The 26,660-nt window shown below is 33.2% G+C and overlaps 4 protein-coding genes across 6 annotated transcripts; 1 reads left to right on the plus strand and 3 right to left on the minus strand.

Moving 5' to 3' along the window:
* The first annotated feature begins 112 nt into the window (after window positions 1-112).
* LOC128157800 (putative nuclease HARBI1) lies at window positions 113-2,678 on the plus strand. Of its 3 annotated transcripts, none has more exons than XM_052820424.1 (6): window positions 113-729; window positions 1,261-1,373; window positions 1,590-1,701; window positions 1,800-1,982; window positions 2,104-2,319; window positions 2,541-2,678. In XM_052820424.1, exons 1-5 carry the CDS (start codon window positions 318-320, stop codon window positions 2,310-2,312), a joined length of 1,029 nt encoding a protein of 342 aa, XP_052676384.1. In that variant the 5' UTR covers window positions 113-317; the 3' UTR covers window positions 2,313-2,319; window positions 2,541-2,678. The 3 variants fall into 3 exon arrangements, with proteins under 3 accessions (XP_052676384.1, XP_052676385.1, XP_052676386.1); XM_052820425.1 differs by having other exon boundaries at window positions 2,509-2,596; XM_052820426.1 differs by having other exon boundaries at window positions 2,431-2,558.
* Window positions 2,336-3,914, minus strand: LOC128157802 (uncharacterized). Its single transcript, XM_052820427.1, has 2 exons — window positions 3,788-3,914; window positions 2,336-2,657 (listed from the first exon to the last, which is right to left on the minus strand). Exons 1-2 carry the CDS (start codon window positions 3,912-3,914, stop codon window positions 2,371-2,373), a joined length of 414 nt encoding a protein of 137 aa, XP_052676387.1. The 3' UTR covers window positions 2,336-2,370.
* A 12,637-nt stretch (window positions 3,915-16,551) lies between these two features.
* LOC128160472 (reticulocyte-binding protein homolog 2a-like) lies at window positions 16,552-20,151 on the minus strand. The gene has a single exon (XM_052823802.1). It carries the CDS (start codon window positions 20,007-20,009, stop codon window positions 17,886-17,888), a length of 2,124 nt encoding a protein of 707 aa, XP_052679762.1. The 5' UTR covers window positions 20,010-20,151; the 3' UTR covers window positions 16,552-17,885.
* Window positions 20,152-20,339: 188 nt separating this feature from the next.
* On the minus strand, window positions 20,340-24,133 carry LOC128160471 (uncharacterized). Its single transcript, XM_052823801.1, has 2 exons — window positions 24,068-24,133; window positions 20,340-23,857 (listed from the first exon to the last, which is right to left on the minus strand). The coding sequence occupies exon 2, from the start codon at window positions 23,775-23,777 to the stop codon at window positions 21,633-21,635; it is 2,145 nt and encodes a 714-aa protein (XP_052679761.1). The 5' UTR covers window positions 23,778-23,857; window positions 24,068-24,133; the 3' UTR covers window positions 20,340-21,632.
* Window positions 24,134-26,660: the final 2,527 nt, after the last annotated feature.

Below are 26,660 nucleotides of genomic sequence, written 5' to 3' on the forward strand. Positions count from 1 at the left end.
CTCGGGGATACCACCAATAGAAGAGCAATATGTGTACATGTATGCAATACATATGTGTGCACTTAGTGGCATTGGCAATGTTCCTGGAGTCAGTGCAATTTTTTATGGATCTGGCCCCGGGGCCACGAACGTCTTGAGTCGAACTCAACGGTCTTTTTCTACTCAAATCTGAGAATTTTCTCAAATCTCTTGAGTTTCACTCAAGAAAGTGTGCCACGAAAATAGAGTCTCACTCAAGCTGAGAAAAGTCTTGAGTTTTTCTCAAAATATCTGAGATTGCTTAGCACCTGTCTCAAGCGTTTCACTCAGCATTCAAAATGGCTGCCAGACGTATCCTTCTGTGGAATATGATGCGAGTTCCGAGGCGAACAGTGCGAGACCGTAGCAATCCATTAGAGCTTTTGTCCGAGGATGACATTTTTCAAAGATATCGCTTTAGATCCGCCACGATCTTCTTCATTTGTAGCTTGATTTCGGACCCCATCACCCACCAGACGCAACGAAGCTGTCCCTTACCACCCCTTCTACAAGTCTTGGCAGCTCTGCGGTTTTATGCCACTGGGTCTTTCTACCAGCTGATCGGAGATTCCCTCTGTGTATCCAAATCAGCTGTTGGACGTGCAGTTCGAGCAGTTACCTCCCTTTTATCTGCTTTATCTGCAAGATTTATAAAGTTCCCTTCACAAAACGACATTTCATCTATAAGAACCAAATTCTATCAATTGGCTGGTAAGATTAATTACATTAATTGAATTAAACTAATTCCATCAATACAGAAAATCATATCTTACCATCGTTTAGGGCCGTTCCTAGAGCGAGCGTCTTGTTTTGTTTTTTTCCAAGGGAGGTCACTCTAAATAAAATACGTAAAGTATGGAAAGGCCATAAGACAATTATTAACTTTTTTTTAGGCTATGAATTTGATAAATATCATACAACACTATATTTCAAACGACCTTATATATGCAGAGAGGGCTGCGTGAAAACATCTACCCATTGATATTATATTATAGTATTTCACCTTTAGCCTTATTAGCATATTTTGTCAAAATAAATATCAGATAATTCATGAGAGAAAATAATGAATAAATTTATAAAGTGTGGTTTTATCGAATATAAACGTTTTAGAAAACTTGAGCACAAAAGAAACCAAGTCTGCGTATTTTTAATTTTACTGTGAATGTTTTCATATTTGTAAAAAAAAAAGAAAATCCGAATGTGTGAATGTAAATTTAAAGTTATAAATTCATATTATTAAAGGGTTTCCAAATGTGGTATGCTGTGTCGATGGGACTTTAATTCGTATTCGATGTCCTGTGCAAAACGAGGCAGAGTTTGTTTGCAGGAAAGGATATTATGCTCTAAATGTCCAGGTCATACATGCAATAATTTCCAACACATATCTGAAATTCTCTCTCTCTCTCTCTCTCTCTCTCTCTCTCTCTCTCTCTCTCTCTCTCTCTCTCTCTCTCTCTCTTACAGATTTGACATATCGATATGAAAATGAATTTATAATTATTCTAATATCCAATCCTAAAGCCATCCTAACTATTTTATAACTATCCTCATTAAATGAGTATAAATTGTAGATGGCTTGCGATGCTACATATCGTTTTGTAAATTGCGTTGCAAAATGGCCCGGGAGTGTACACGATTCCCGTGTATTTAAGGAATCCTCACTAGCCAGGATATTTGAGACTAGTAAGTATATAAATTCAAAAATCAATTTCTTTCATAAAAACAAGAATTTAAAGGGATGACAAATAAAATATACATGCATATATATTTTTCATACTTAGATGCACGCACAGGTTTGATCTTAGGTGATTCTGGTTATGCCTTGAAAAGATATTTGATGGTACCCTACCTGACTCCATCAAACAGAGCCGAAGAAAACTTCAATAATGCATTGTGTCGTACAAGGGTAACGATTGAGCAAGCGTTCGGTATCCTCAAGAGGCGATTTCCTTGCCTTCAAATAGGTAATATGCTCAAATGCTTAGAATATTAGAATGTAATTTACATGAACATGTATATGTACTCATAATACTTTTTCAAGTACAAGTCTCTTACTTTTTGACTTTGTTTTATTTGTATTTAAAGGATTACGAGTTCAGCCAGAACAAGCTTGTTCTATTGTGGTGGCCTGTGTTGTGCTGCACAATCTGGGCATTGAGCGACAGGACATCGTTGACATCCCACCGGTCAACAGACAGATAGTGGACGAGGTCGCATTGCCAGCTGTGAACGGAGGTCGGAATGAAGGAAAGGCAGTGCGGGACCATATTGCACAGACCTTTTTTGCCAATTGATAAACTGGTAATTATCTTAATAGAAAACACACACCGATAAATTCAGAAATTAGATAATTTATTGTTCACTGATTAATTTCTCCTTCTTTAACTTCAAAAGATGAATTTCTTCTTTCAGTTTCTCCTTCTTTAATTCCATGACTTCCATTTCCATCTCCATCTTTTCCATTTCCTTCATCAGTAGCTGTTTTTGTAGATCCGCCAAACTTTGCTTTTTGTTGGATGTAGATTGACCACAATGACTCACAATCGGGGTTTTGGGAGCCGGAACGGTTGAACTAGTGGTGCTCAGAGATGATGACGTTGACTGGTTGCACTCCACGCTCGACTCGAAGTCCATTACATCTGAATAAAAACCAATCTTATGCAATAGAACACTAGCGCTTAATGTCATTTTTTGTGTTGTTTTTTTTTTACAGTTGACATGAATTCATAAAGCACTTGGTAAATCGCCATATTATTTCCTATCGCTCCTCAGCTGCCACGTATTAGAGAACTGTAGCAATATTAACGTTTATTTAGAAATAACTCACAATTTTTTTTTTTAAAATGATACAGAAGGGGTTTGTGCTGAACATTCACGTACAAGTATTTATCGCTCAAATATATTCGTTATTCGTATCTTTGTCGTAGGCAAATTGAAATTGTCGCGTAAAATTAATACATGTAAATGTTGAAATATGTAATGGCTTATTAATCAGCATTAAAATTTAATTTCCGTATCATTACAACAGTAGATAGATGTTACGTTATTCATCCCTAAAATGATCTTAAAGATTATCAATAACTTAAAGTGAATTATTCACAGAATTTAAAACATGCAATGCAATCAAACAAATATTTCTATCGTATCAACCGCATAAAAAATATGTGAAGTACATTAAACCAGTATTGTATAACGTTTTCTTTTTGTTTCTAAATATAATTAAAAAGATTGTACGCGTGAAAAGAACAAAATAAATTAAAATACGCAGCTTATTTACTACGGGGCGTAATTACCACAAACTGTTTAAAATTATAGTATCATACATAATTGAAGTAGACTTATATATTGTGAACAGTAAATTTTGCACTTTATTCTTCTTTAATTTTGTTAAGCTAGGCCGTGTCCTTATCAAACAATGATTCTGAATGCTTTAAAATCATTAAATTTTTATTGGCTGTTGACCAAATAAGATTTGTGACCATCCAATGAAAAAAATACACAGAGTTTGATTGACAGGTTAGCCAGCTGCAGGTGTTACCCGATGTCCGAGTTTATGTGTAAATCAAAAAAGAAACTACATGTACTTGCTTAGTACGACATGACAGTATCACTAAGAGTTGATTTTTTGTGGAAAAATAAAAGTAAACATACATACGCGTAACTATAGAAATACATGTAGAAAACTAATATTATGGCGGTAGTGGAGATAAAACGGATATAATGCGTATTTATACATTTATTTCAGCTTTAAGATTACGCCTATGTATACCTCCAGTATCAATGCCGGAGTCGAGACCCTGAAGTGAGGGCCGACCGTCCATTGAGTCGATGACGGCTCGTTCTATGGGGGTGGGGGACTGGGGTTTCGGTCCTCCACCGGTTTTAGGCCTCTTCATCTGTGAAATTTTATCCTTAGCTGTACATTAAAAAAGTATCAATTAGGTTATCGCTCCAAACTTTCTTTCATTTTTTATGATATAAATCAAACTTAACACGTAATAAAATGTTTCTATATAATTACCTCTGCATTTCAAATTTGCATACTGTTTTCCAGCTTCTTTTCCTGTTCGGACATAAACACCAACTTTGAAATTATAGTTTTTATATTTATTTAAAACTTAAGATTGACCATTGGCTTTTTTTTACTGTAATAAAAATCATGCATAACGAAAAAAAAATATGAAAGACTTCAGAAAACGTTTAACGGGATGCCGTACTTTGAGATCTACAGAAACATACGTGAAGCATATTATTTTATGACAGTATATACAATGGTATAATATTCACAAGTTATTTATTCCTTAACTGCTTATAAAAGAAAAATTGTTTTTTAATGCATTTGAAAATGGCGAACCGAAATCTACGCATTTCAAACAAGTTAACGTTAGCGGGCCATGTACATGTTATCTTCATGTACATTTACACCCGCATTAAACACCAAAAAGATCATTTTATTGTTCTGATATTAAGGTTTTTTTAACCATCAAGTTTTGAATTAATTGTTAACGTGTTAACACGTTTTATGTTTAAAAAATTCCATGTCATTATATTTTGCTTGTAAAACAGGGTTACCGCTTTTCAAAATAGAAAGTTATTCAATGTATTGATTCTTAAATGCTTAAAAATTATTAAACGTACTGGGAAACCGCTTTTGCCACATCTTCCCATGCTGTCTCCCGTTCTTTTTTCCCTCTACCACACCCCTTAAACTTTCCAAATAGAGACTTCTCCCTTTTGGTTACTTCTTCCAAGAGAACACTCTGTTCGAGATCTGTCCATGTTGGTTTCCTTTTCGGGGTACTGGAGACGGGCGGCGGCGATATCGTACAAACAGTTTCTTCTGTATCTGCGGTGCTAACATTCGGCATAAGAATATCGTACAGTATGTCGACTTCGTCCATTTTGACAATACAGGCGTCCCATACAGACGATTTTTAAACGTCATCAAAACATAAAATGACGTCACAATCGATATATTTCATACGGTTGAACAAAAAATGAAAGCATATAAGATATAGAATGATTTTATTATTCAGTTACATATTTTTTTTTCATGCATGACCGCTTATGTCATTAATAATTATCTGAGTTCTATACAGAGTTTTGTCACTCAGTTGAGTTGAGTTACTTTCGTGTTCGTGGCACACTTTTTTGAGTCGAAACTCAGTAGAGTAAAATTAATTTTACTCTACTCAGATTTGAGTTGAGTAAAATACAACGTTCGTGGCCCCGGGGCCTGGTGATTTTATTTATGTATATACAGGCAACAACAGGCTAACCAGAATCCTCTCTATCCTTATTGGAAAAATTATCTAAAAAATATACATTTTCCATATAACATTCATTTGAATTTAATCCAAGGATTAATTCCCAGTTATTTTTGTTTAAGAGGTATTTTAGGGTATTGAGATATGAAATCATAAGTAATATGATTAAAAAATCGATGTTTACTTTTATAGAGTTACCGTCACCTAATCAAGATCATTGTAATAGGCAATTTTCATAACATATATATTTAAGGTATCTTGATCTACAATTAAATAATTTCATTTATTTGTCATTATCAGTTAGCCATGGTTTCCTTTCACATATGCGATGGGAACTGTGGAATCATTAGAATTCGTGGAGGTTCATTTTTCGTGGTATTCCTGGTTAGCTCTCATCCACGAATTTACATCCTCGATGACCTACTTATAAATGATTTAGTTTTCCTACTGAAACTAAACACCGACGCATCCACAAAATTACATCCAAACGCAAAAGAAGAAAAAAACCGACAATCCACCAGAATTGTCCCCTACGGAATATGGTTCCATTGTAGTGCCAACAAATACAAAGACAAAGGAGAGGTTTAGCAAACCAACTTGTAGGCGAACGTGTACACCCCTGCGAATGTTACTGCCATTTAAATAAGGACACGTGGTTTTATTTGACCCTTTCGGTTTCGCAGTAAAAACTGGGCCTCGTGTTTATAGTCTTCTTCATAGAATCTATAGGTACTTGTAGTCAAATATAAAATATAGAGGTTTATTGAGATAACACTTTATCTTTATTAATTGGTGGATAAATAATTTCTAAAAATAAATATGACAATAGTAATTACAGGCTTTTTTCTGCTATTGTAACAATTAAAATACTTACCCAGATAGCAAGCTTATATTGTCCCAGCGTTGGCCCGATGTTATCATTTATGTGGGCCCACTATTGGAAAATAACATCGGCCCAATGTAATTTTGCTCATCGGCGCAACATTGCACCAACACGCTGGCGTGTCGTTGGCCCATTGTCAGTAGATTGACAGTTTTAATGTTGGCCCAATGTTGGGGCAACGATTTAATCCAAACAATATTCCCCAAACTTTGTCCTTATAAAACAATCTCACAAAGATTAACAGTAAGTCTAATCTTTATTGTTTTCTCACAGAAATATAATCAATATTCAAATTTTCAAATGTTTTTTTTTTATAGTCGATCTATATACTTCCAAATATTCAATCTTCTTTATTTGTTTTCTTTACTCCTATTTTCATTCCCTTTTCCAATCAGATGAATAACGAATCACAATAAATGAGTTTGGTCACTATCTTTAGTTCAGTTCCAGTTTAGTTCTCTAGTTCTGACCTCGTTAATAACTTCAAAAGCCCGTTTTCGGGGGAGGGGGGGGGGGTCTGGATATATCCGACCTTCTTTAGATCCGTGCAAGACCCACATCTTCTGATCTAATATTATCAGCATATCATGCCGACAATTTATTATACAAACATACGACAGAAGTATTTATTAAAGCTGCATTGAGGACATTTATATCATTTTGCCCTGACATATTCTGATCATCTGACGTCAATGATAAAAAATTGTGTCTTTAATTCCTACCCTAAAAATTGAATATTATCATAATATTAAATTCAGTTACCTTAGATGTTCCTTAACTTGAGCAGATAAACTGCATGGTTCTATTCATCTTCACAAATAATATAGATGACAGCCATGTCACCGAGTTTGAACATCAGCAGGAGGATGTCTGTACAAGAAAATTGCCTTTAATTTGCTTCTAAATTTTCATTTAAAAGTTTTGAGAACATTATTGTATAATAATCATCCATATATAATAAATATCTGTAAAAGAACATCTGCATACTTACATTATTCCTACAGGCGGCCATGATGATAGCATAAGATCAAGTTACTCTGATGGATTTGTCAAAAATGACATCACAGTTCTTTTGGTGGTATTGTTTCATTCACGAGTGCAGAAAAGTTACTATGCATTGATACTGCATTTCATTCAAAGTGTAGACAAGTAAAATGCATCATGATGGACACACATGTATAATATATTCATGTACATTTAAAAAAAAAAATAAACAACTAAAATTCTAAATCTGAAATTAATTTGAATACATTTATATTTATAGGAACTATTATATATTTATAATGTATTCAATATAATATAAATCTAAATTAATCTAAAGATTTTTAATTAATCTTAAACTGTTAGTCAATAGTTTCCTAAAGACACGCCAGTTTTAAAATTATATACTCTGTTAATCTGTAAAATAATCATTAATATAAAAATTCAAAACACACGTTTTAGTCCGTCGGCCCGACATCGGTGCAGTGTATTCGCGCCCACCGAGATCAATTTGATATCGGCCCAACGTTGGTACAATGTTTATGTACTAACGTTGGATGAACTACGTTGGTCCAATATTGGAGCGATGCCAATGCACCAACAGTGATAAATACAAGAATGGTCCAATGTTGGTCCAACGTCGTTCTACCAACATCGATATGTAGCCAACCTTACAACCATAAGCCAACGTTGGGCCAACGTAAGCTTGCTATCTGGGTAGTAGCATTTCTAATTTTCGGATTATTTTTTATCCGCGCCTGACCAAGTAATAGCATCAAATGTGAAACAGACTATAATATTAAATGGCCTCATATCTGTGTACAAACCTCTGTATCTTGCTTATAATTTAAAGCATAACACTCAAATATAGTTAGTAAATAGAACTGTAAACAATTAAACAGAAGGGGCATGCACTAAAACAAAGAACACAATTTATTTTTCAAAATGAATCATATATACACCAAGTACATATTTTCTTCAGTGATATCCCAGTGGTCATGCAACGTTGTTTCAACGTTTAGAAATGGTTGATATCAAGTTGCAACGTTGATCAACCATTATTCAACGTTAAATCAACGTTGAAACCCAAACCGTAACTCAACGTTGATTCCACGTTGAAGACCCAACTTATTTTCAACGTTGAAGACATCAACCACTTTTCAACGTTGAAACAACGTTTTAATATATAAATGAAACTGAACACATATTTTCAAATTTAAACTTCCTTATCATTTGTTTAATTTAGGTTTTACTTTTATTTTGTAAAGTGGAAACATTAAATGTTGTGTTTTTTACAAATATTAAATGTTAATTTAAATACATTTTTATCATATATATATATATATTCCAATAAAATTATTATATTGTTGACTTATCCAATTAAAATATCAATTTTCTTTTACATGAAAAGTTAAATTAATATTTCACATTACATTTTTGAAAAAAAGATTGTTTTCATACAAGAAATTTGAGATTGAGATGTGCGTACAGCAAGTGGCTAATTGCATTTTAACTGGGTCAGTGAGAAGGGGATGCTCCGACCCATCACTACTGCAAGCACTGCATGCTGATCTAGGAATTTGTGTTTAAAAAAAATGCTGATTTTTGGTTGTGTTTTTGTCATGTAGCTCTTAAGTTTAAAATTTTCTCTGAACACAAATAGAGCAAAATATGTGCAAAATATCAAGGGCCTTCACATGACACAATTAAAAAAAGGGCTGGTCCCTTAAATAAGGGGTCTAGAGCCCTTAAAATTCTTCGCTTTATAACTGAAAAATGGTTAATATTTTGCTATAGCTGTCGATAGAAAAGTTTTTTATTATGGTGTTATCAATGTCGTTACAAAATTATTTTGTACCGGTAATGCATAATATGAGTGCAAAAAGCTTGTCTTGTTAACATGTACCTGTATTCATTTGGCAGGTAAGCGAATAGTCTTAGTGCGCAGAACGTACATAAGTTAACATTAAGTGAACCAGCATATACATGATGCTTTAATTCATTTCAAAAAGTGTCTTAAAAGTATACGTTTTTTTTTTGGGGGGGGGGTCACCTCTGTTTAGGTCTTATAATGGACAACCGTTAAGAAAAACGAAAACGAGAAAATATAAACGTTCTTTCTCTTATCTAGTGAGATACATAAACTTGATTTAATAATAAATAAAATAAAATAACTTCCATGAAATAGATTTGAGTCATTTTACTGCAAGCATTTCAAATCGACCTACATTCTTTGTTGTGTGCATCAATACGTAACCCATCTCTCGCCCGAGAAAATCGGTCGCCATGGTCGCGGCTGGACTACCTAGCGGTCAGCGGTTATCTAATACACAAGGATCGCATCTGTCATACAATGAAGCGCATTGAAGTGGTAAAAATGTTCGCTTGAATGGAATATTCTAAACTTTGTATCGAACATCAATTGTTACATAAGACACACCCATTTCTTTTGAAACGAGGAAAACAGTATTCGTCACAATGCTTTCGGAACCGCTTATCTTCTAAACAACACAAGCAGGAATTTCACACACGCGCATTATACACAAACTTTCTTTCTTTCTTTTTTTTCTTTCCTTCTTTCTTTCTTTACAACTATGTTAAGAAACAGTGATATTGTTCAAAATAAGAATATTTTTAGTAACTTTGTGTTTTGAACTTCCTGTTACATGTACTGTACTAGTATTGCAAATAAAGAAAAGTTTTTTACAACATCTATGCACGTTTCAGTTTTTAGCTCACCTGAGCTGAAAGCTTAAGTGAGCTATTCTGATCACATTTTGTCCGTCGTCCGTCTGTCCGTCCGTCTGTCCGTCTGTCCGTCTATAAACTTTTTACATTTTGAACTTCTTCTCTAAAACCGCTTATCCAATTTCAACCAAATTTGGCACAAAGCATCCTTATGGGAGGGCAAATATAAATTGCAGAAATAAAAGTCCGATCTGTATTCAAAGCGGAGAAATCCTTGAAACTGTAGAAATAGGGGGTGCATTTTTAAAAATCTTCTTCTCAAGAACTACCGAGTCCAATTCAACGTAGTTTAGCATAATGGGAAGGAAAATATAAATTGCAAAAATTAAGTGCTAATTCTGTTTCAAATCTGAGTTATTACGAAAATGATAATAAAGGAAAGACGTGTTTCAATCAGTTTAACAGCTTCGGGTTCGGCATACGGTAAAATGGGTAGGCAAGACTTGGCCTGAGCAAAACAAAAGATTGGCAGGTATTAATCTGCCAATCTCATTAAAATTTCAGGATATTTGATGGACCAGTATATTTGTATACGCTGTAAATATTGCTGCAAAATAATGCGTATTTGGAATTGACGATTGCCGATCTGCCCCAGCTTTTATTTTGCCACGGCCCGGGTTTGCATACCCATTTTACCAAGACTCGTATTCCATACTTCTAAAACGAGGTTCTTTGTTTAAAGCAGCCATGACATTATACGAAAAAGGGTCGATCTGACTATGATGAATTTGCTTGCTACGCAGTACAGTTAAGGCGGTCAATAAAAATATGGGCAAATTTTTGTGATGAAAACACGTATACTTTAGTTAAACTGGCATGTCCTTTTTAAAATCAATAACAGTCACTCAAATGCAACATATATCTAAAATATATATATAACAGTACAATATTTTATGTTCATAGTGGTCACGTGATATGGCAGTCGCATGGTACAAGCAGATGTATTTGTGGTTTTGAGGTCATTTAAAAAATTCAATATTGCAAGGGCATAATCATGTCAAAATTCACAACTGAATTATGAAATAACTTGATGTTATATCGTAGATTTTGAAAAACGGTGCGAACTTTTTAAGATAAGAATATTTGTTAGTAGAAACCGTAATTTATGATGCATATGTTGATTAATTTTGAAGGTCACAGGGTTAATTTCATTAAAAAATAATTAATTTGTAAGATTTTACAAGGATCGTAGAAGTTTTTAAGTTAAATAGCATATTTCAAATTCACATGTAAAACTTTGTCGGGATCAGGTAAGTGTATGCCCTTGCAATTAAGTGATTTATTTAGGTATTCAGATTTTAGATATACGATATTTTATACAAAACCGAGGTGGCTTCTTTATACGATGCATACTTTTAAGAAAATGAAAATAAGACTATATAGGTAGCATTCTATTAATAATAATTTTAAACAAAATATTCATTTATACATTCCGTTAATGTATGACATTTATTTTTCTTCGCTATAAAACTGCACGATAGCCTTCAATGATTTAACTTAATGCGTCATTTTTAGGCATATGACGTCATATTTTGTAGTACAGCGAGAACGACATCTCGCTTATTTTTCAGTGTGTACGATATAACGGACATCAAAATTGTAAGTAATAGCATTTGTTGTTTTTAATTAAAAGATTAGTATAAGTTAATTTTACTAATAAATAGATTAATAAGTACTTTCGAGGTTTGTAATATACTGTGATGTCATAATGCACATTTCCCGTACTTTTTGTCTGAACGGAGTTTATTGACAGCCTTAACTGTGCTGCGTATGCAACAGTTCGCGTATGAAGGGAAATCACATGACGTTGGTGTTAGCTTGTTCTGATTTTCGTTTTGTTTTCATTATTTATGCTTTGTAACCCTGTGAACTATCGTCTGTATTTCGTGATTTTTACGTATCAAATCAAACAGAGACTTCGGTAAATCAAACAGTTAACTGTTTACCTGCGCAAATTAATCAAAATCTGATGTACCAAAAAGGACTGAAATACAATTCATTCTATCGGTAATTCGGCATTATCTTTTGCCTAATGGTAGATTAATGCAATAGGTTTTGTTGAGATGCTCCGCATTTCCTCGAGTTTATTCAGTTTAAATAGAGTTTGATATCACTGACGGAAATATGTAGGTATATACATGTATATATGATTCATTTCGAAAAAATAAATTGTGTTCTTTATTTGTTATAGTGCATGTTTCTTGTGTTTAATTGTTTACAATTTCTATTTACTAACCATATTTGAGTGTTAAGCTTCGAATTATAAGCAAGATACAGAGATTTGCTCACAATTCTATGTTTGTACACAGATCTTAAAAACTAAAGATTAAAAAAGTAAAAAAATGGTCAATATTTATTAAGAAAATTTTCAAAGTCTGTTCTTCCAGAAAACAACTTTAACAACTTATTGTATTGTAAACTTAACCTTTTTTCGTCATTATTACTCCTACTGTACATGTGATCCTTGACTGTGTTCATTGGTATAAACTGATTTTGAACCTCAAATACCAGTGAAATGGTCTTGAGTGAATAAAAGAATTGAAAATCTTAGGCCATTCTTTTTTCCATTTTAAATGCTGAATAGGAAATACCAAGTTAAAAAATTTTAAGCTGAATGTGAACAAAATATGACTCAAACCACGGCGAACTGTGAGCTCTGTATCTTGCTTATAATTCTACGATTGACGCTGAAATTTTGGTTGAACATTAGAAATTCTATATGAATTAGAGTATGTTAAATACTTGTACAAACAAAATAAAAGAATGATATTCTGTATATGCCTACTCTCTGGGGCCCCCTCTTTATACAATAAATAATGTGAAATATACATCAATTTTGATAGTTTTTCAGACACGAGTAAAAAAAACGACATCTTTAAAACAGTTTCCATAGTTCTGACACATTTCTGTTGCGGGGATAAAGTAATTATCGCTATTCCTAAGAAAATATCACAGCAGAAAATTATCCTGGTTTGTACGCAAAGTAAATAACAGTTTTTTAATTATAATGGAGAAGACAAATAATATTTTTGAATGTTTTTAATTTGAGGAATAGAGCACACTGCATGAGGTACAATTGTCTTCTTCACATCTATACATGTAGGATTTTTAAATAAAAAACAATAACCATTATATTTTTATGCCCCACCCCCCCCCCCCTTCGAAGAAGGGAGGGCATATTGCTTTGCTGCTGTCGGTCGGTCGGTCTGTCGGTCGGTCCACCAAAAGTTTCCGTTCATTTTCTTCGCAGAGGATGAAATGAAATTTGGTATACAGGTTTATCATGATAATATCTAGGTCAAGTTCGATATTGGGTACGATCGAGCAATTTTCGAAAGAGTTATGGCCCTTGGACGTAGAAAAATTCTAGTTTTTCGCAGTTTCCGCTCATTTTCTTTGCAGAGGATGAACATATTGAAATGAAATTTGGTATAAAGGTTTATCATGATAATATCTAGGTCAAGTTTGATAGTGGGTACGATCGAGCAATTTTCGACAGAGTTATGGCCCTTGGACGTAGAAAAATTCTAGTTTTTTGCAGTTTCCGTTCATTTTCTTCGCAGAGGATGAACATATTGAAATAAAATTTGGTATACAGGTTTATCATGATAATATCTAGGTCAAGTTCGATATTGGGTACGATCGAGCAATTTTCGACAGAGTTATGGCCCTTGGACTTAGAAAAAGAGGGGTAAGCTACGTTCTTCGTCTTCTTCGATCTTCTACATTTGTTGCTGTGTTCGCTGCTTGTTGAGGGGACTGTGATATGAGCGGGGCATGGAAAACATATACGGAGAAAATATCGGGATTCAGCTTGTATCCACATTTCGGTCCGCAGCCCTGCTTGTGTTGTTTAGAAGATAAGCGGTTCAGAAAGCATGGTTACGAATACTGTTTTCTTCGTTTTAAAATAAATGGGCGTGTCCTACAATGTATGTAACAATTGACGTTCGATACAAAGTTCAGAATATTCCATCCAATCGAACATTTTTACCACTTCAATGCGCTTCATTGTATGTGATTTCATTTAGCCGCAAACACAAGAATCGTACACTTTAAAGCTTACTCTTCTGAATTTGAATTAAACGATAGAGTGTCAATTAAGAAATCGTTCTGTTTATTCATAAAAGCAATGCCATTCTCAAACTGAAGCAGTATCGGACAGATAGACCAACTGTGGGATTTAAGAAAAAAACCTTATATTAATTAGAGTTTAGTCATCATACTGCAAACATTTTTAATCTTCCTGGGTTCTGAGCTCTCTATGTGTGTTTTACCTCTACGTAAGTTATCCGATCCCTCATCCGGTATCTAATAACAAGATATACTTGCTTGAGTTTATATACAAGAACTGTTTAAATTTTATGTTCTAAAAGTTTGTTCATTTTCAATTTATTTAATTAAACATTAGAATGTGAACTGAGAAGTCCTTCTGAAAATTGATAAAAGCGATATTATTCTAAAATCAGAAACATCGTCAGACATAAATCAAAAGTGAATTTGTAAGTCTAAAATGTTCTAAAAGCTATACTAATAATGTTATAGATAAACAAGGAAAACCACAAAGATTAAATCTCAAAATGATGAACACCCCTAGGACATAGCCAAGGAGATCCCGCGCGAGTGGACAAGTGATCCGCGGTAGCTTCGTGTTCTTCTACATGTACATTGAAAGACTATAGTTCAATTGACTTGCAGACTATAATATAGCAACTTTTTTGCCTCCCAAAAATGTATGCACTTAATTGCGATAGATTTGTGTTCTTAGGGATTTTACTTATTGGTAAATGCACATTGATAAAAAATCACTGAAGTTGTGTAGTATGAGGTTGTAATGCAAATTAAGTGACTTAAAACTCAGCTGAATATTTTCTTTTAAATCTGGCTTGTCAAAATGACAGATTGTTAACTTGTAGCTTGTTAGCTCTGAAAAATTCTAGAACAGAAGAAATAAATAAAGTCTTTATGGCTTCCACTCCATCGTCTTATTTATGTGTACGAGTACAAAAAGGTATTTTAGATTTTGTTTTACAATGAAGCGCATTGAAGTGGTAAAAATGTTCGTTTGAATGGAATATTCTAAACTTTGTATCGAACGTCAATTGTTACATAGGACACGCCCATTTTTTATAACGAGGAAAACAGTATTCGTAACAATGCCTTCTAAACCGCTCATCTTCTATTTATATACTATAAAAGAAAGGTGTTGCTTTTCTTAAAGGAGCATGGTCACGATATTGGTCAAAAATTATTTTCCGATTTGATATTTACAAAGCTTCAGAAAGGCATTTTTGATAAGCAACCGAAATTTGTTAAGCGAGTTACAAAGCTTAAAAATCCTAGCTATGTAAACAAAGCGTTTGTATACATTTTGAACGATGAAGTACAAATTTCAATTTTAAACCTAAAACGAATGTGTTAAACGTAATGAATAGTATATCTTTGCTTTAAATAAGTAAAAAGATAGACAAATTAGCTGGAAAAAGATTTTTACTGGTTTATGGAACCTATGTAAACAAAAACAGGACAAGAGCCTTGTTTACATGACAAAGAATTGTAAGCCCTGTATCAGGCTGATAATTCTACGAATAACTCTCAAATCTAATTTAAACATTAGAATGCATTTCTAAATAATTTTAATTGTAAATTATAAAAACATGTAGTGATGCAAATTGACAAATGGCAATGACTCACTGTAAGAAAATGAAGCATCCATTCTCTAATAAAGAAATTCATAGGTAATGACTTCTTTCTTAGTGGGGGTATCTTTTGTGAGCTTGCTAACAGTACTTTTTATTTAGATGGTCCAGTTTGGGCAATACCCCCCTCCCTTTTCTCACAACCAAAATTTCCCTTAAGTTAACGTTTAGAAAATTGTTTTTTGGGTCATTCCCGCCACACACACACTTTTATTATAATTAAATTAATTATAAACATGTTTATATATGATGTGCTTTTTAAAGTAATCCTAAAAGTGAAGTAAGTTAAACGAAGAACTTACTTGGTATGAAAATAATTCTTTAAAATTGAGTCTCGTTTTCAATCCTTTGAACTTACTATTATCATATTGATAATCCAGTCTCATTAAAACCATTTCCCTTCTCCTTACACTCGTTTGGATCTGATAGACCAGTATCAATAACAGATCATCTCCACTTGACCTTCACATTTGCATACATAGACGTTTTATCAATACAGGGTCTGTCAGGCTCTGACAAGTGTGAGGAGAAGGAGGTGTTTTAATCAGACTGATGGACAATCCTTCCGCGATACGAAGTTGCGACGGAAGACCTACTCGTTGCTTTTCAACGAGCTCGGCTCTAGTATTGTTTTGAAGTTTGCAACACGTCAAACCCCCCCCCCCCCCCCAAATTTTTCTCTCTGTATAGACTGAAAGAATCTTGCAAGTCTAGAATCAGTTAGTGTGAAAAAAGGATGTTAAACTTTTCTCTTATTAGATAAACATTCTCTGCAATGTAAATTTATTTAAATGTTACATCATCGAAATATATATTTAAATATAGAAATTGTGAAGTCTACATTGTTCATACGTAACCTATGCATAAATTAAAGTAAAATACTGCAATACATATTTATACATATACATTATTATTACACTTAAAATATATTATTAAATACAATATTAAAATAAAGATTATTAAAATGTTTTCATTAGATTCCATTTTTGTCACAAAACTTCTAAATGGACAGATAACCTAATTAACTTCTGTCAACTAACATATTTACATACTGTAAGTTTTCTATATTTTGTTTGCTAACATAACTTGCTAATAATTATTACATTTAATATAACAAAGAAATTCAATTGTTTGTTTATTTTCATAAAAAATACCCTGAATACAGGTAAAACTTTCGCTCAAACTGCGTTTGGCTTTGAAAAATCTAACCATATAAAAGCCCTTTTTTAAAAATTTGATTTGCATCAATTATCTGAAATTCAGCTTACATCTATTATTTTTAATGAGTGTCTTTACAGCATATATGTTGTGTAAGATGACATTTACTTCTTAAAAAGTTCTGACATCTGTATTTTAAGCTTGAATATCATCGATTGTTGTTTCATTGCATACAGATTGTTTATTTACACAAAAACCTAGCACTATCTCAAAAATATAGACATGCAGGTTTGTACGATTATAATATCATTAGACAGGAATATATAATAAATTTGACATTTTTGCACATTTTCAAATATGGAACAAATATTCAGTGCAAGCGACGAAATGTACCTTTAAAATTATGAAACCAAAATATTACCGCTTAAAATCGTTGCATTAGTATAAGATTACATTTGCGATGTTACATTTACAAAATGGTCGTATTTATATCAAATATTCTCCTTATATTTTGGTAAACATAACATCTGAAATCAATTCAAACCAAATCAGTCATTCACATCGTGAACTTTTAACGTATATTCATGAATATCAAGTAGCCGTTTGTGTTTCATGTCCGACTTACTTGGCCAGGCAGATATAATTGAATTACTCAATAAAATAATTCTTTATAATCATTATGAATCTATTCAATTTTTTCCCAAAACAAGCACAGATGATAGAGAAAAAAATATAAGAATATATTCAAAGAAAAAATCTACTACAAAAAAATAGAATAAAATATTTTGACAATTAATTTTATAAATATAACATCTTACAAATCAATTATGTTTTACTTTTATATTTTCGACCTTGAGAAAGTCGTTTTCAATAGGTTAAATTTTATTGTTGATACTTCCTAAATGAAGATGTAATACAGCTGTGCCAAGGGATAACGGAAAGTTTGAAACTTTTCAGGAAAATCAAGCGCGCCCATAAATAACAAAATATACACCTGTTATATGAAGTTGAAGTAAGGATAATCTATACTCAATGATACTTGTATTAGTAGACATTATATCTGCATTATTTCATGTGACCAAAAGTTTAAACAAACATTTTAAGGAATCAAAAGTCACAATTGTGTTCATATTACATCATCACACACCCCCATTGACTTTCTTCAGTGTACCTGTGTTGGACCTCCCTAACCTGTCTGGCTTCTCGGCGAAGTTTCTCCTGCTTGCGTTCTTTACGTTCTTTTTCTCTTTCTAACTGCGCTAAATATCTCTCTTGTTCTCTCTCTTCCTCTCTTTGTCTTCTTAGCTCCTCTTTAACACGTTCTGCCTTTCGTAATTTTGCTTCCAATCGCTCTTTTTCCCTCCTGGCTATTTCTTTCTCTCTTTCGCGTTTTATTTCTGTGCGTTCTAGTTTCAATCGGAGTTCCTCTTCTTTTATTTTTGCAAGTTCTTCTTTTTGCTCCATTTCTCTTTTTAATCGCTCTTCTTCTTCTTTCTTTTCAGCCTCTCTTTTCAGTTTTTGCTTCCGTTCTTCTTCTAAGTCAATAAAATACTGGTAACTGTAAAACGTGTTTTCATTTGCTTGTGTCATTTCGAGAATTAATGACAATAGTTGATTAGCTTGATCGGTACGTTTAGTTCCATCAACTCTTCTTTTGTTAGAAAGTAGAAAACAGCGTTTTTTACATTGCATAACCATGTGGTGCAGGTCCGGTGAATTTTCTAGGGTTGCTTGAAATAATTCGTGTATGTCTTCTTTTGTCTTTTCTGTGCCTTTTAAAGCTGTTTCTTCGAAATCCTCTCTCCTGGTGATAACAATTATTGTGTGGTTCAGAAATTGATCTCCACCAAATATTTCTTTTAAGTAATGAAGGGTCTTCTTCTCTTGTTCTGTGATACGATTCATTTTAAGAATCAACAAGAAAGCGTGTGGACCGGGTTTTGTCATCATCATGCAATTCAAAAATTCCTTTCTTAATTCTTCTGGTGGTTTGTGGGTATCAAACAACCCCGGGGTATCAACGACTTCTAAAATGAACCCTCTCTTCACTGTCGATTCTCTTTGAGATACTTCTGTACAAGATTTTGAGGAAAATGAATTTCTAAATCTGTTGGCACCCAATAACGTATTTCCAGTTGAGCTTTTTCCTACCCCTGTCTGCCCAATCAACACGACACGGATTGTTTTTGTTGCTGAAGTTTCTACATTATTTGTTTTCATAACCACATCCTTTTTTACAGTTGAATTTTGGGCATTGTCTCTTTCAGTCAGCTCTTTTTGTACCAACTCGTCTTTCAGATCTTCATGGTTTTTTTCTTCTTTTTCAGTGCATTCATCGCTTTGGAATTGCTTCGACGCAGCACTCAATTTTAGATCTTTATTTGACCCTTTCAGAAGATCATTATTACGATCTTGTTCGGGATTTTCAACTGTCGAACAATTCATTTGTAACTCATCTTTCATAGAAGTTGCGATATCCAACATTTCATCAGAAACATCGCTATCGACAACAGAACATGGCTCCTTGATCTCTGTGTCTGTTGCTTTTTCGATTTTCCTGACTTCGTTTTCGTCATAGTTACTGATCATCTCACCTTTATTGATATCAGTTTGATATGAGACAAAACATTGCGATGTAATTTCAACATCATATGGGATTGTATTATCAATGAAAACTCCATTCTGCAATTCGTTACCTGTGATTTCATCTTTCGATTTGCAATCTTTTAATTTGGGTTGTACCGATGTGCTTTTCTCGTCGGTTTTAAGGCTGTTGTTTGTTCCTTCCCCGAGGAAGTTCCTATCTTGGTTTTCTCCTAGAGCAGCAGCGTGTTTATGACATACAATAGAAAGAGATGTTGTTGAATCGCCGTGAACCTCTACAAAATTTAATTCCAGTTTTTCTTTTTCATTATTTTTCCGGTGTTGTTCTATTCTTTTTCGACATGAGTTTTCGTCTTGATCTACACCTGGTATATCCATTTGACCAAAACGTGCATTTGAAATATGATTCTCGGTAAATGGGGAATCTGATCTTTGTTTCTCATCAAAAATCGTATGATCAGTGATGGATTCAGTTCCTACTTCTAACAAGTCATCTGAATTTAGTTCCGCGATACCTTTTTCGTCCATGTGTGGCGAGTTTGCAATATTTGAAGTATGTATGCCATCAAGAACTGATGCCAATTTTCCATTGTTTTCAATTTTAATGTTTATATCTTTTCCAGTTGTTTCTTCGTTGGCGGTTTGGTCCATTTTACCAGGGTATTAAACGTATTCTCTAAGTCCTGGCGAGTTAATGGTTTTCAAGGTCCACCCTCAACCTGTTTAATTAGGTTCAAACTTTTCGCTATGTTTACAATTAAAACCTACAAAATAAGAATACATTTACATCAGTCGTGTTCAATTCTTATAAATTGTTACGTAAACTTGCATTATCAAATTGTACTAAAGATTATTTTACTAAATTAACACATCTGTCTGTGAAGAACCGGCAATGTTTATTTCTATAAAGTTCTTTTAAATATCAGAACTATACAATCATTTATAAATGTATAAAAATATAACAAATTTTATTTGTTTGTTTCTCTATGATGTTTTATTTTCAAGTGCACACAAAATCAGAACAAATAAAAAATCTTTAAAATGTATTATGTTAATTATAAATAATATATATACGAAATTCACAATCAACATCAGAAATTGAAAAAAAAAATTATCATATATTCATATAAAATCCATAACCAACAAAAAGAAATAAGATACAATGACACATTACACATGTAATTTAATCAATGAAATAAAAGTGTGTATTATATGCTTAGTTCCTAGCTCTCTGATTGACTGATACTAGTATCCAGCATTGTAGAGAAAGAAAACATTATATTCACCATTACTTATCAAAGGGGTCAATATAACATTTGATTGTTTTCTACATTGGACGAAAAATAGATTGGGAATTTCAAAATTGCTACGACTTGTTATCATTATTCACGATGTCCAATGAAACATCGCATCAGTTTGATGGCAATGGCCTGAAACTTAGAGATGATAAGGTTTTCCTTCCTTGATAACGGACGTATCGTCGCTGAATTATATAATAGAACAATTATTGCTGGGGTTTTTTCCCGATGAAAACGATGACCTGGCTACCCTCGATGTACAATATTCACCTCACCAATGGTGAATATTGTACTTCTCGGTTTGGCTAGGTAAATATTGTACTTCTCCTAAAGGCGACTTTGACCTAAAAACACATTTACTTCACAAAAATAGTTTTATTAATCATAATGGGAATGCACAATAAGATTATCTTATCATCGTTAAGTAATTAATGTCGATATTTGCAGTGCAGAGTTCAAATGTTTGTTCTGTATTTTTTGGCAACCCTTAAAAGTTCTAAGACTTATGGTAAATATTTCTAAATTGTATTTGCCATGTCTGCATAGCAAATCCTTCTCTCGATATTTTAATGCACTTAAGAATACCAGATGTTTGCTTTCGAATATGAAGTCATGAGGCACTACAAAGAAGGAATGGGGTTTTATATATGTTAAAATTTCAATGTATAAATGTAATGATCAGGTATGTGCTCGCAAACTTTTCTGGTCGGTTTTCTGAAAACAAGTACATGATACCGATAGGAACAAGCCAGTTAATTGCACTTAGATAAATCTGAACATTATAAATGCTTACAGAATTTGATTACACAAAATTCATTTAGTTAGTGATCTGAAAAGATATGCATTAGTTAGCAATTGCATTAACAAACGTTACATATTGTTACTTTGAATAGGTTTTTCTTTGATAGACAATATTGAATTGACCTTTGATCATCCATCTAAAACCCAATGTGACGTCAAATTTAATGACATTACGTCACATTATCCGACAACTAGAATTCCTTTTACTACTTGATTTTACATGGACTGGTTTTATTTGACTGCGTGTTATTTCGTTATCCAAATCCTCGCTTTCGTCTTCGAGATCTTCGATTTCTCTTCTCATTTGTTCAATCCTTTCCTGCCTTCTTCGACTTTTTTCCTTATTTTCGGCCTCTAATTCTTCTAGCTCTTTTTTCAAATCTTGGTTTAAATCATCCAATTTCGATTTATGGTCTTCCTTTGCCATTTTTTCAATTTCTTTCTCCAGCTTTTGAATATTTTCTTTTCGAATCTTGATCTGCATTTGTCGCTTTTTTTCTTCCCTCTCATATATTTCGGCCAACCTCTGTTTCTTTAATTCTTCCTCCTTCCGTAAAATTTCTTTTTGTCTTTCCAACTGTTTGAACATATCATTGCTGTAGCAAACCCCCTTGTTTTTATCTATCAACTTATATACTGACTGGATTATCCCATGGGCATCTCTTCTGCGTTTGTTGCTTTGAACGAGACCAGAGTTGGAAACAGCCAAACATCGGTCACCGCATTGCTTGACAATCCGAGTAAGATCTTCTGAATCCTGAATAAACGTTTTCAATTGATCCGAAACATCGTGATCTTCATCTTCATCATCCGAATCAAGTTCAGGATCCAAGTCTTCTTTTCGTGTTATAACCAATATTGTGTGATTTAAGAAGTCTTCATCCCCAAACATCTCTGACATGTATTTCAACGTGTACTTCTCTTGCTCTGTTATTCTCCCTACTCTTATAATGATCAAAAACACGTGAGGGCCTGGAGATGTCATTTCTAAACAAAGTTTTAGATCTCGTTTGACTATTTCTTCCGTTTTTGACGTGTCATATAAACCAGGCGTATCAATCACTTCCAAAATTTGTCCATTATACTCGCAACTTTCTTTCTGCGGTTTTGAGGTACACGAGATGAAGGAAGAATCAGTGCTGAACTTTTCTGTTCCTAAAATTGTGTTTCCTGTTGCACTTTTTCCAGTCCCGGTCTGTCCAATCAAAACGATTCTTACAGATTTTGAGTCAACTTCTTTTATTTGTTTTAAAATCTTTGAATCTGTGTGAGAGTTCTCTTCTGTTTTATCAGTGGGCGATGGTGAAAACGATTTGCAGGTTTGGAGGTTTTGCGCTAAACATGGTCCAGAAATATAAGCACCTTCACCTGCAAGGAACTGAGGAGTACTTGCATTTGCGTTCAATATTTCCTTTGATTTGCATTTATTTGTATTTCCATCTCTGTAATCTGCAGCATGTCTCGAATTTACGTCTAATGAATGTTGATTTTCCTCCTGTTTCTCTGTTTTCACTTGTGGATTACATGTGGGCTGAATATCATGGTCATTGATTATATTTCTAATCCTCAAGTCCATGAACTCAACAGTATGATTTCCTTCGTGTCCATCGGTTATTGTCTTTTTCTCATCTTGGATTATAGCCTCGTTTGTTTCATTTGTTTTAGTTTTTAACTTTTCTACAGGTGGAATGCATGGACTTTCTTTTGTTATTTGGTCTTGTGGAGTTTTACCTCTGTCTGCGCTAAGATCATCAGACCTTGTTTCTTCATGTTTTATGCCAAAACTTAAACAGTCGGTGACATTTTCCTGTGTCTCTACCACATCATATGTTTTCTTGCACAATTCTGAGTCTTTTGTTATTCGGTCTTGTGGAGTTGTACATCTGTCTGCGCAAAGATCATCAGACCTTGTTTCTTCATCTTTAAACCCAACAATTAAACAGTCGGTGACATCTTCCTGTATCTCTACCACATCATAGGTTTTCTTATTCAATTCTGTATTAACAAACGATGTATATATCTCCTCGTGCATTTCTATCTTTTCGGAAGTTGCAGCTGGAATGGTTTCTTGCAGACCATCGTTTTGCGACGTCAAGTTTATAATATCATCGGAAAGCATTTTCTCTGCTTCGTTGCTTTCACAATAGATATTTACGTCAGTTCCATTGCCCTTAATATCACGTACAGTCATCTTAACAGAAGAATATTGACCGTCTTCTGTAATTTGGATGGTTTTCCCTGTCTCTGTGTGAGGGACATCAGGACTAGCCCGATTTTCTTCATTGCTCAAACAGCAGAGGTCTTCTTGTTGTGTTTCCATTCTGTTTTAATTACGAGTTACTAATTAGGAGTAACGAGTGTATGGTGTAAATCTCTTCTTCTTGTCACCAGACAATCAATCTACACAGAACAAGGTTCCTAGCGTCAACTTAACTCGCGAAAGAGCACATATTGTCAAGTTAAAAACGAGAAAAATCACTTTGCAGCAATTTGAGGAAGTCGATTCCTTCACGATCTTTTCTCATTTAAATATTCTTTAAATAAATGGTATTTGTTTTAGTTTTTCCTTCATATCTTGGTTACGCTTGTATTAAAAACATAGATTCTTACCTTCTTCCAATGTTATATGTGCTTTCGCTTTCTTTACTTGGAATAATCTGAGTCATTCAGTGGTTATAAGACCGTTTTCAGAAAGCCGATGTCTGCATGATCAGCAGAATACAAAAGCCTAGAAATCGTACACTACTACGTAATCAATAGTCAACATTTAAAAATTTGAACTTTAAAAATTGAATTGAACTAGGTTTAATTCAAGAGGGGCGTTCATGTTAGGATCGTAGGTATTACAACATACAAAAACATTTGCTGTAGAATAACAATTTTTGCCTCCATAATGAAGATACAATGTGTTTTATGTTTATTTGATTTCTTTGTGATGAAATTTATTGCCGATCTCTAACAAGGCAAACTAATATAAATAGTGCATGTGCATTCGTAGCTAATGTGAAAATAGTGACTGGTAGAATTCTTGGGCTTTAATCAGGCAATTAATGCAAATTTGTAGTGATTTTAAGATTTTGCGATTTATACCTTTTCTTAGGTTTATTATGACTTATTTTAGACATGGTATACATTGACATGTACATATTTAATGCAGTTTTTAAAAGCATGTTTCCATTAACTATATCTATTAACCTTTTAATCATTTACTTCGCTTCAGTCCCCTCCCAATACAAAACAACTCTTTCCGTTGAAATTCCACAGATAATAGTAACATGTTCAGGAAGAAAGTTGCCTGTTAAAATGTGTTATCTGTTTGTTCTTTAATTGTTTGTTGTATAAATATTAAATTGACTTGTTACTTTGCTATCCTTTCATTTTAAAAAATTATAGCAAGTTTGCCCGAACAAGGATGGGTTGTCAAGGAAATTAATTATTGAGTGGCGATTTGTGTGAATCCTTTCAAAAGCATGATTGTTTAGTCGAACCCTCATTCTTCATACATGAAGTATTGAAGTAAAAATATTGAAAATTCTTAAAAACGATAAAAGACACCATATCTCAAAATTTTGATTATTGACCTCATATAAATTTTATGCCAACAGAATTAGGTCAATGGAAAAGGTTGAATATTATAAATGTTTTTGTATTATCATCAAGCATTTTTTGTGTGTAAAATTGGATAAAAAATTGATAGGGATTTGGAAAATGATAGAAGAAATTCGGACTGAAATATTATTTAAATTGTTGCCGAAATCCTACTGCTTTATAATATATTTAGTGCCACTTCTAATCATAAACTTTCATTTGTTTAAAATGTTTTATTTGTAGTTTTTTGACAGTTAAGAAAATCTCAATCGTAGTGTAAACTTTTATGAGATTTTTAGAAAAAATATATTAAATGGCAAAAAACTCAAAAATAAGTCACTCACCTGCATTTTTGAAAGTGAAAAAAAAACTCACTAAAATCAAAGATCTATAATAAACAATAAATGTATTCTCATTATCATCAGTGAATTTTTTTTTCATTCTGAGTAAATGTCATCCTTCATTTTGTAATTCTTTTCAATGTTTTTCTAAGATTTGATTCAGTGTCAATTGAATGAATATTTCTCAGATACTAAACAAAAACATTTTTTTGCGGATTATTTTGAATAAATGACAGATCAAGATGGTGTTAAGTAAATATATTTACATTTTACAGACTCTTTGCCTGTGATAACACTGTGTATTGATTTTGTACTATACAGGCCCATAAATTCAAATGACGTATAATTGGGGCACATGCAGACTTTGCTTATCTATTTCCAATATTTAATCGTACAATTGCTGAAAATCATATAAATAAAGGTTACAAGGAATCACTCCTTGAATATCACGGTGATAATTTCGGTCGGGGCGTGATCAAATTTATCATAAATCCCTTCTGGCTTTATTGGATTTGATCACGCTCCGACCAAATCAAAATCCTCACATCATAAAACTCAAAGAATGATTCTTTATTGTTAAAGCCATCTAGCAGAAATATGACCATTTTTTTTTCTTTGGCAGAAAAATAATATAACATAAAATGTCTTGGGGGGGGGGGGGGGGGGGGGGGAGAGATGGAATCAAAGGGGAGTGATCAGACACGTGAATATGTGTGATTAAGTTCTATTGTGATGCAAACATTTGAGGAATAAGAAATAATTCTTTGAGTATTCTGAGGTAATTATATCGGTCGAGGCATGGTCAAGTCAAATAAAACCCCAAGGGCTTCATGACATGATAATTTCAGTAAGGGCGTGGTCAAATCCAATAAAAGAAGGGCTTTATGATAGATTTGACCATGCTCCGACCAAAATTATCACTTCATGATATTCAAAGAATGATTCATTATTACTTACATTTATATCATTTCCAATTTGCACACATAAGGTAGTATGGGACATAAACTAATAAACTAACTTGTAAATAAAACAAGCTTTTTAACCAGAACCAATGTGACAATTACAAAGCAAATAACATAAGTTAAAGAATATAATTTATACTTCAATGTTTACTCCATTAAGAATAAACATGTATTTATGAAATCAGTTCTTTAATCTTTTTTAATTGACCAAATGAAAATCCTTTCTATATAATCTTTCATTCATTTATTCTTTTATTTTCATTACTCTTTCATTTTTAAACTTATCCGACACAAATGTTGAACATTTATACA

The sequence above is a fragment of the Crassostrea angulata genome, chromosome 8 (genome assembly GCF_025612915.1).
Source record: "Crassostrea angulata isolate pt1a10 chromosome 8, ASM2561291v2, whole genome shotgun sequence".
In the NCBI taxonomy this organism is placed as follows: Eukaryota; Metazoa; Mollusca; class Bivalvia; order Ostreida; family Ostreidae; genus Magallana; species Magallana angulata.

Excerpts from the sequence above, each read along its gene's own strand:
- LOC128157800 (XM_052820424.1), top strand. The coding sequence starts at position 318 with ATGGCTGCCAGACGTATCCTTCTGTGGAATATGATGCGAGTTCCGAGG. Across the intron at positions 730-1,260 it reads CAAATTCTATCAATTGGCTG|GGTTTCCAAATGTGGTATGC; the intron begins GTAAGATTAATT and ends ATATTATTAAAG. Across the intron at positions 1,374-1,589 it reads ATTATGCTCTAAATGTCCAG|ATGGCTTGCGATGCTACATA; the intron begins GTCATACATGCA and ends TATAAATTGTAG.
- LOC128157802 (XM_052820427.1), bottom strand. The coding sequence starts at position 3,914 with ATGAAGAGGCCTAAAACCGGTGGAGGACCGAAACCCCAGTCCCCCACC. Across the intron at positions 2,658-3,787 it reads CTCCGGCATTGATACTGGAG|ATGTAATGGACTTCGAGTCG; the intron begins GTATACATAGGC and ends GTTTTTATTCAG.
- LOC128160472 (XM_052823802.1), bottom strand. The coding sequence starts at position 20,009 with ATGGACCAAACCGCCAACGAAGAAACAACTGGAAAAGATATAAACATT.
- LOC128160471 (XM_052823801.1), bottom strand. The coding sequence starts at position 23,777 with ATGGAAACACAACAAGAAGACCTCTGCTGTTTGAGCAATGAAGAAAAT.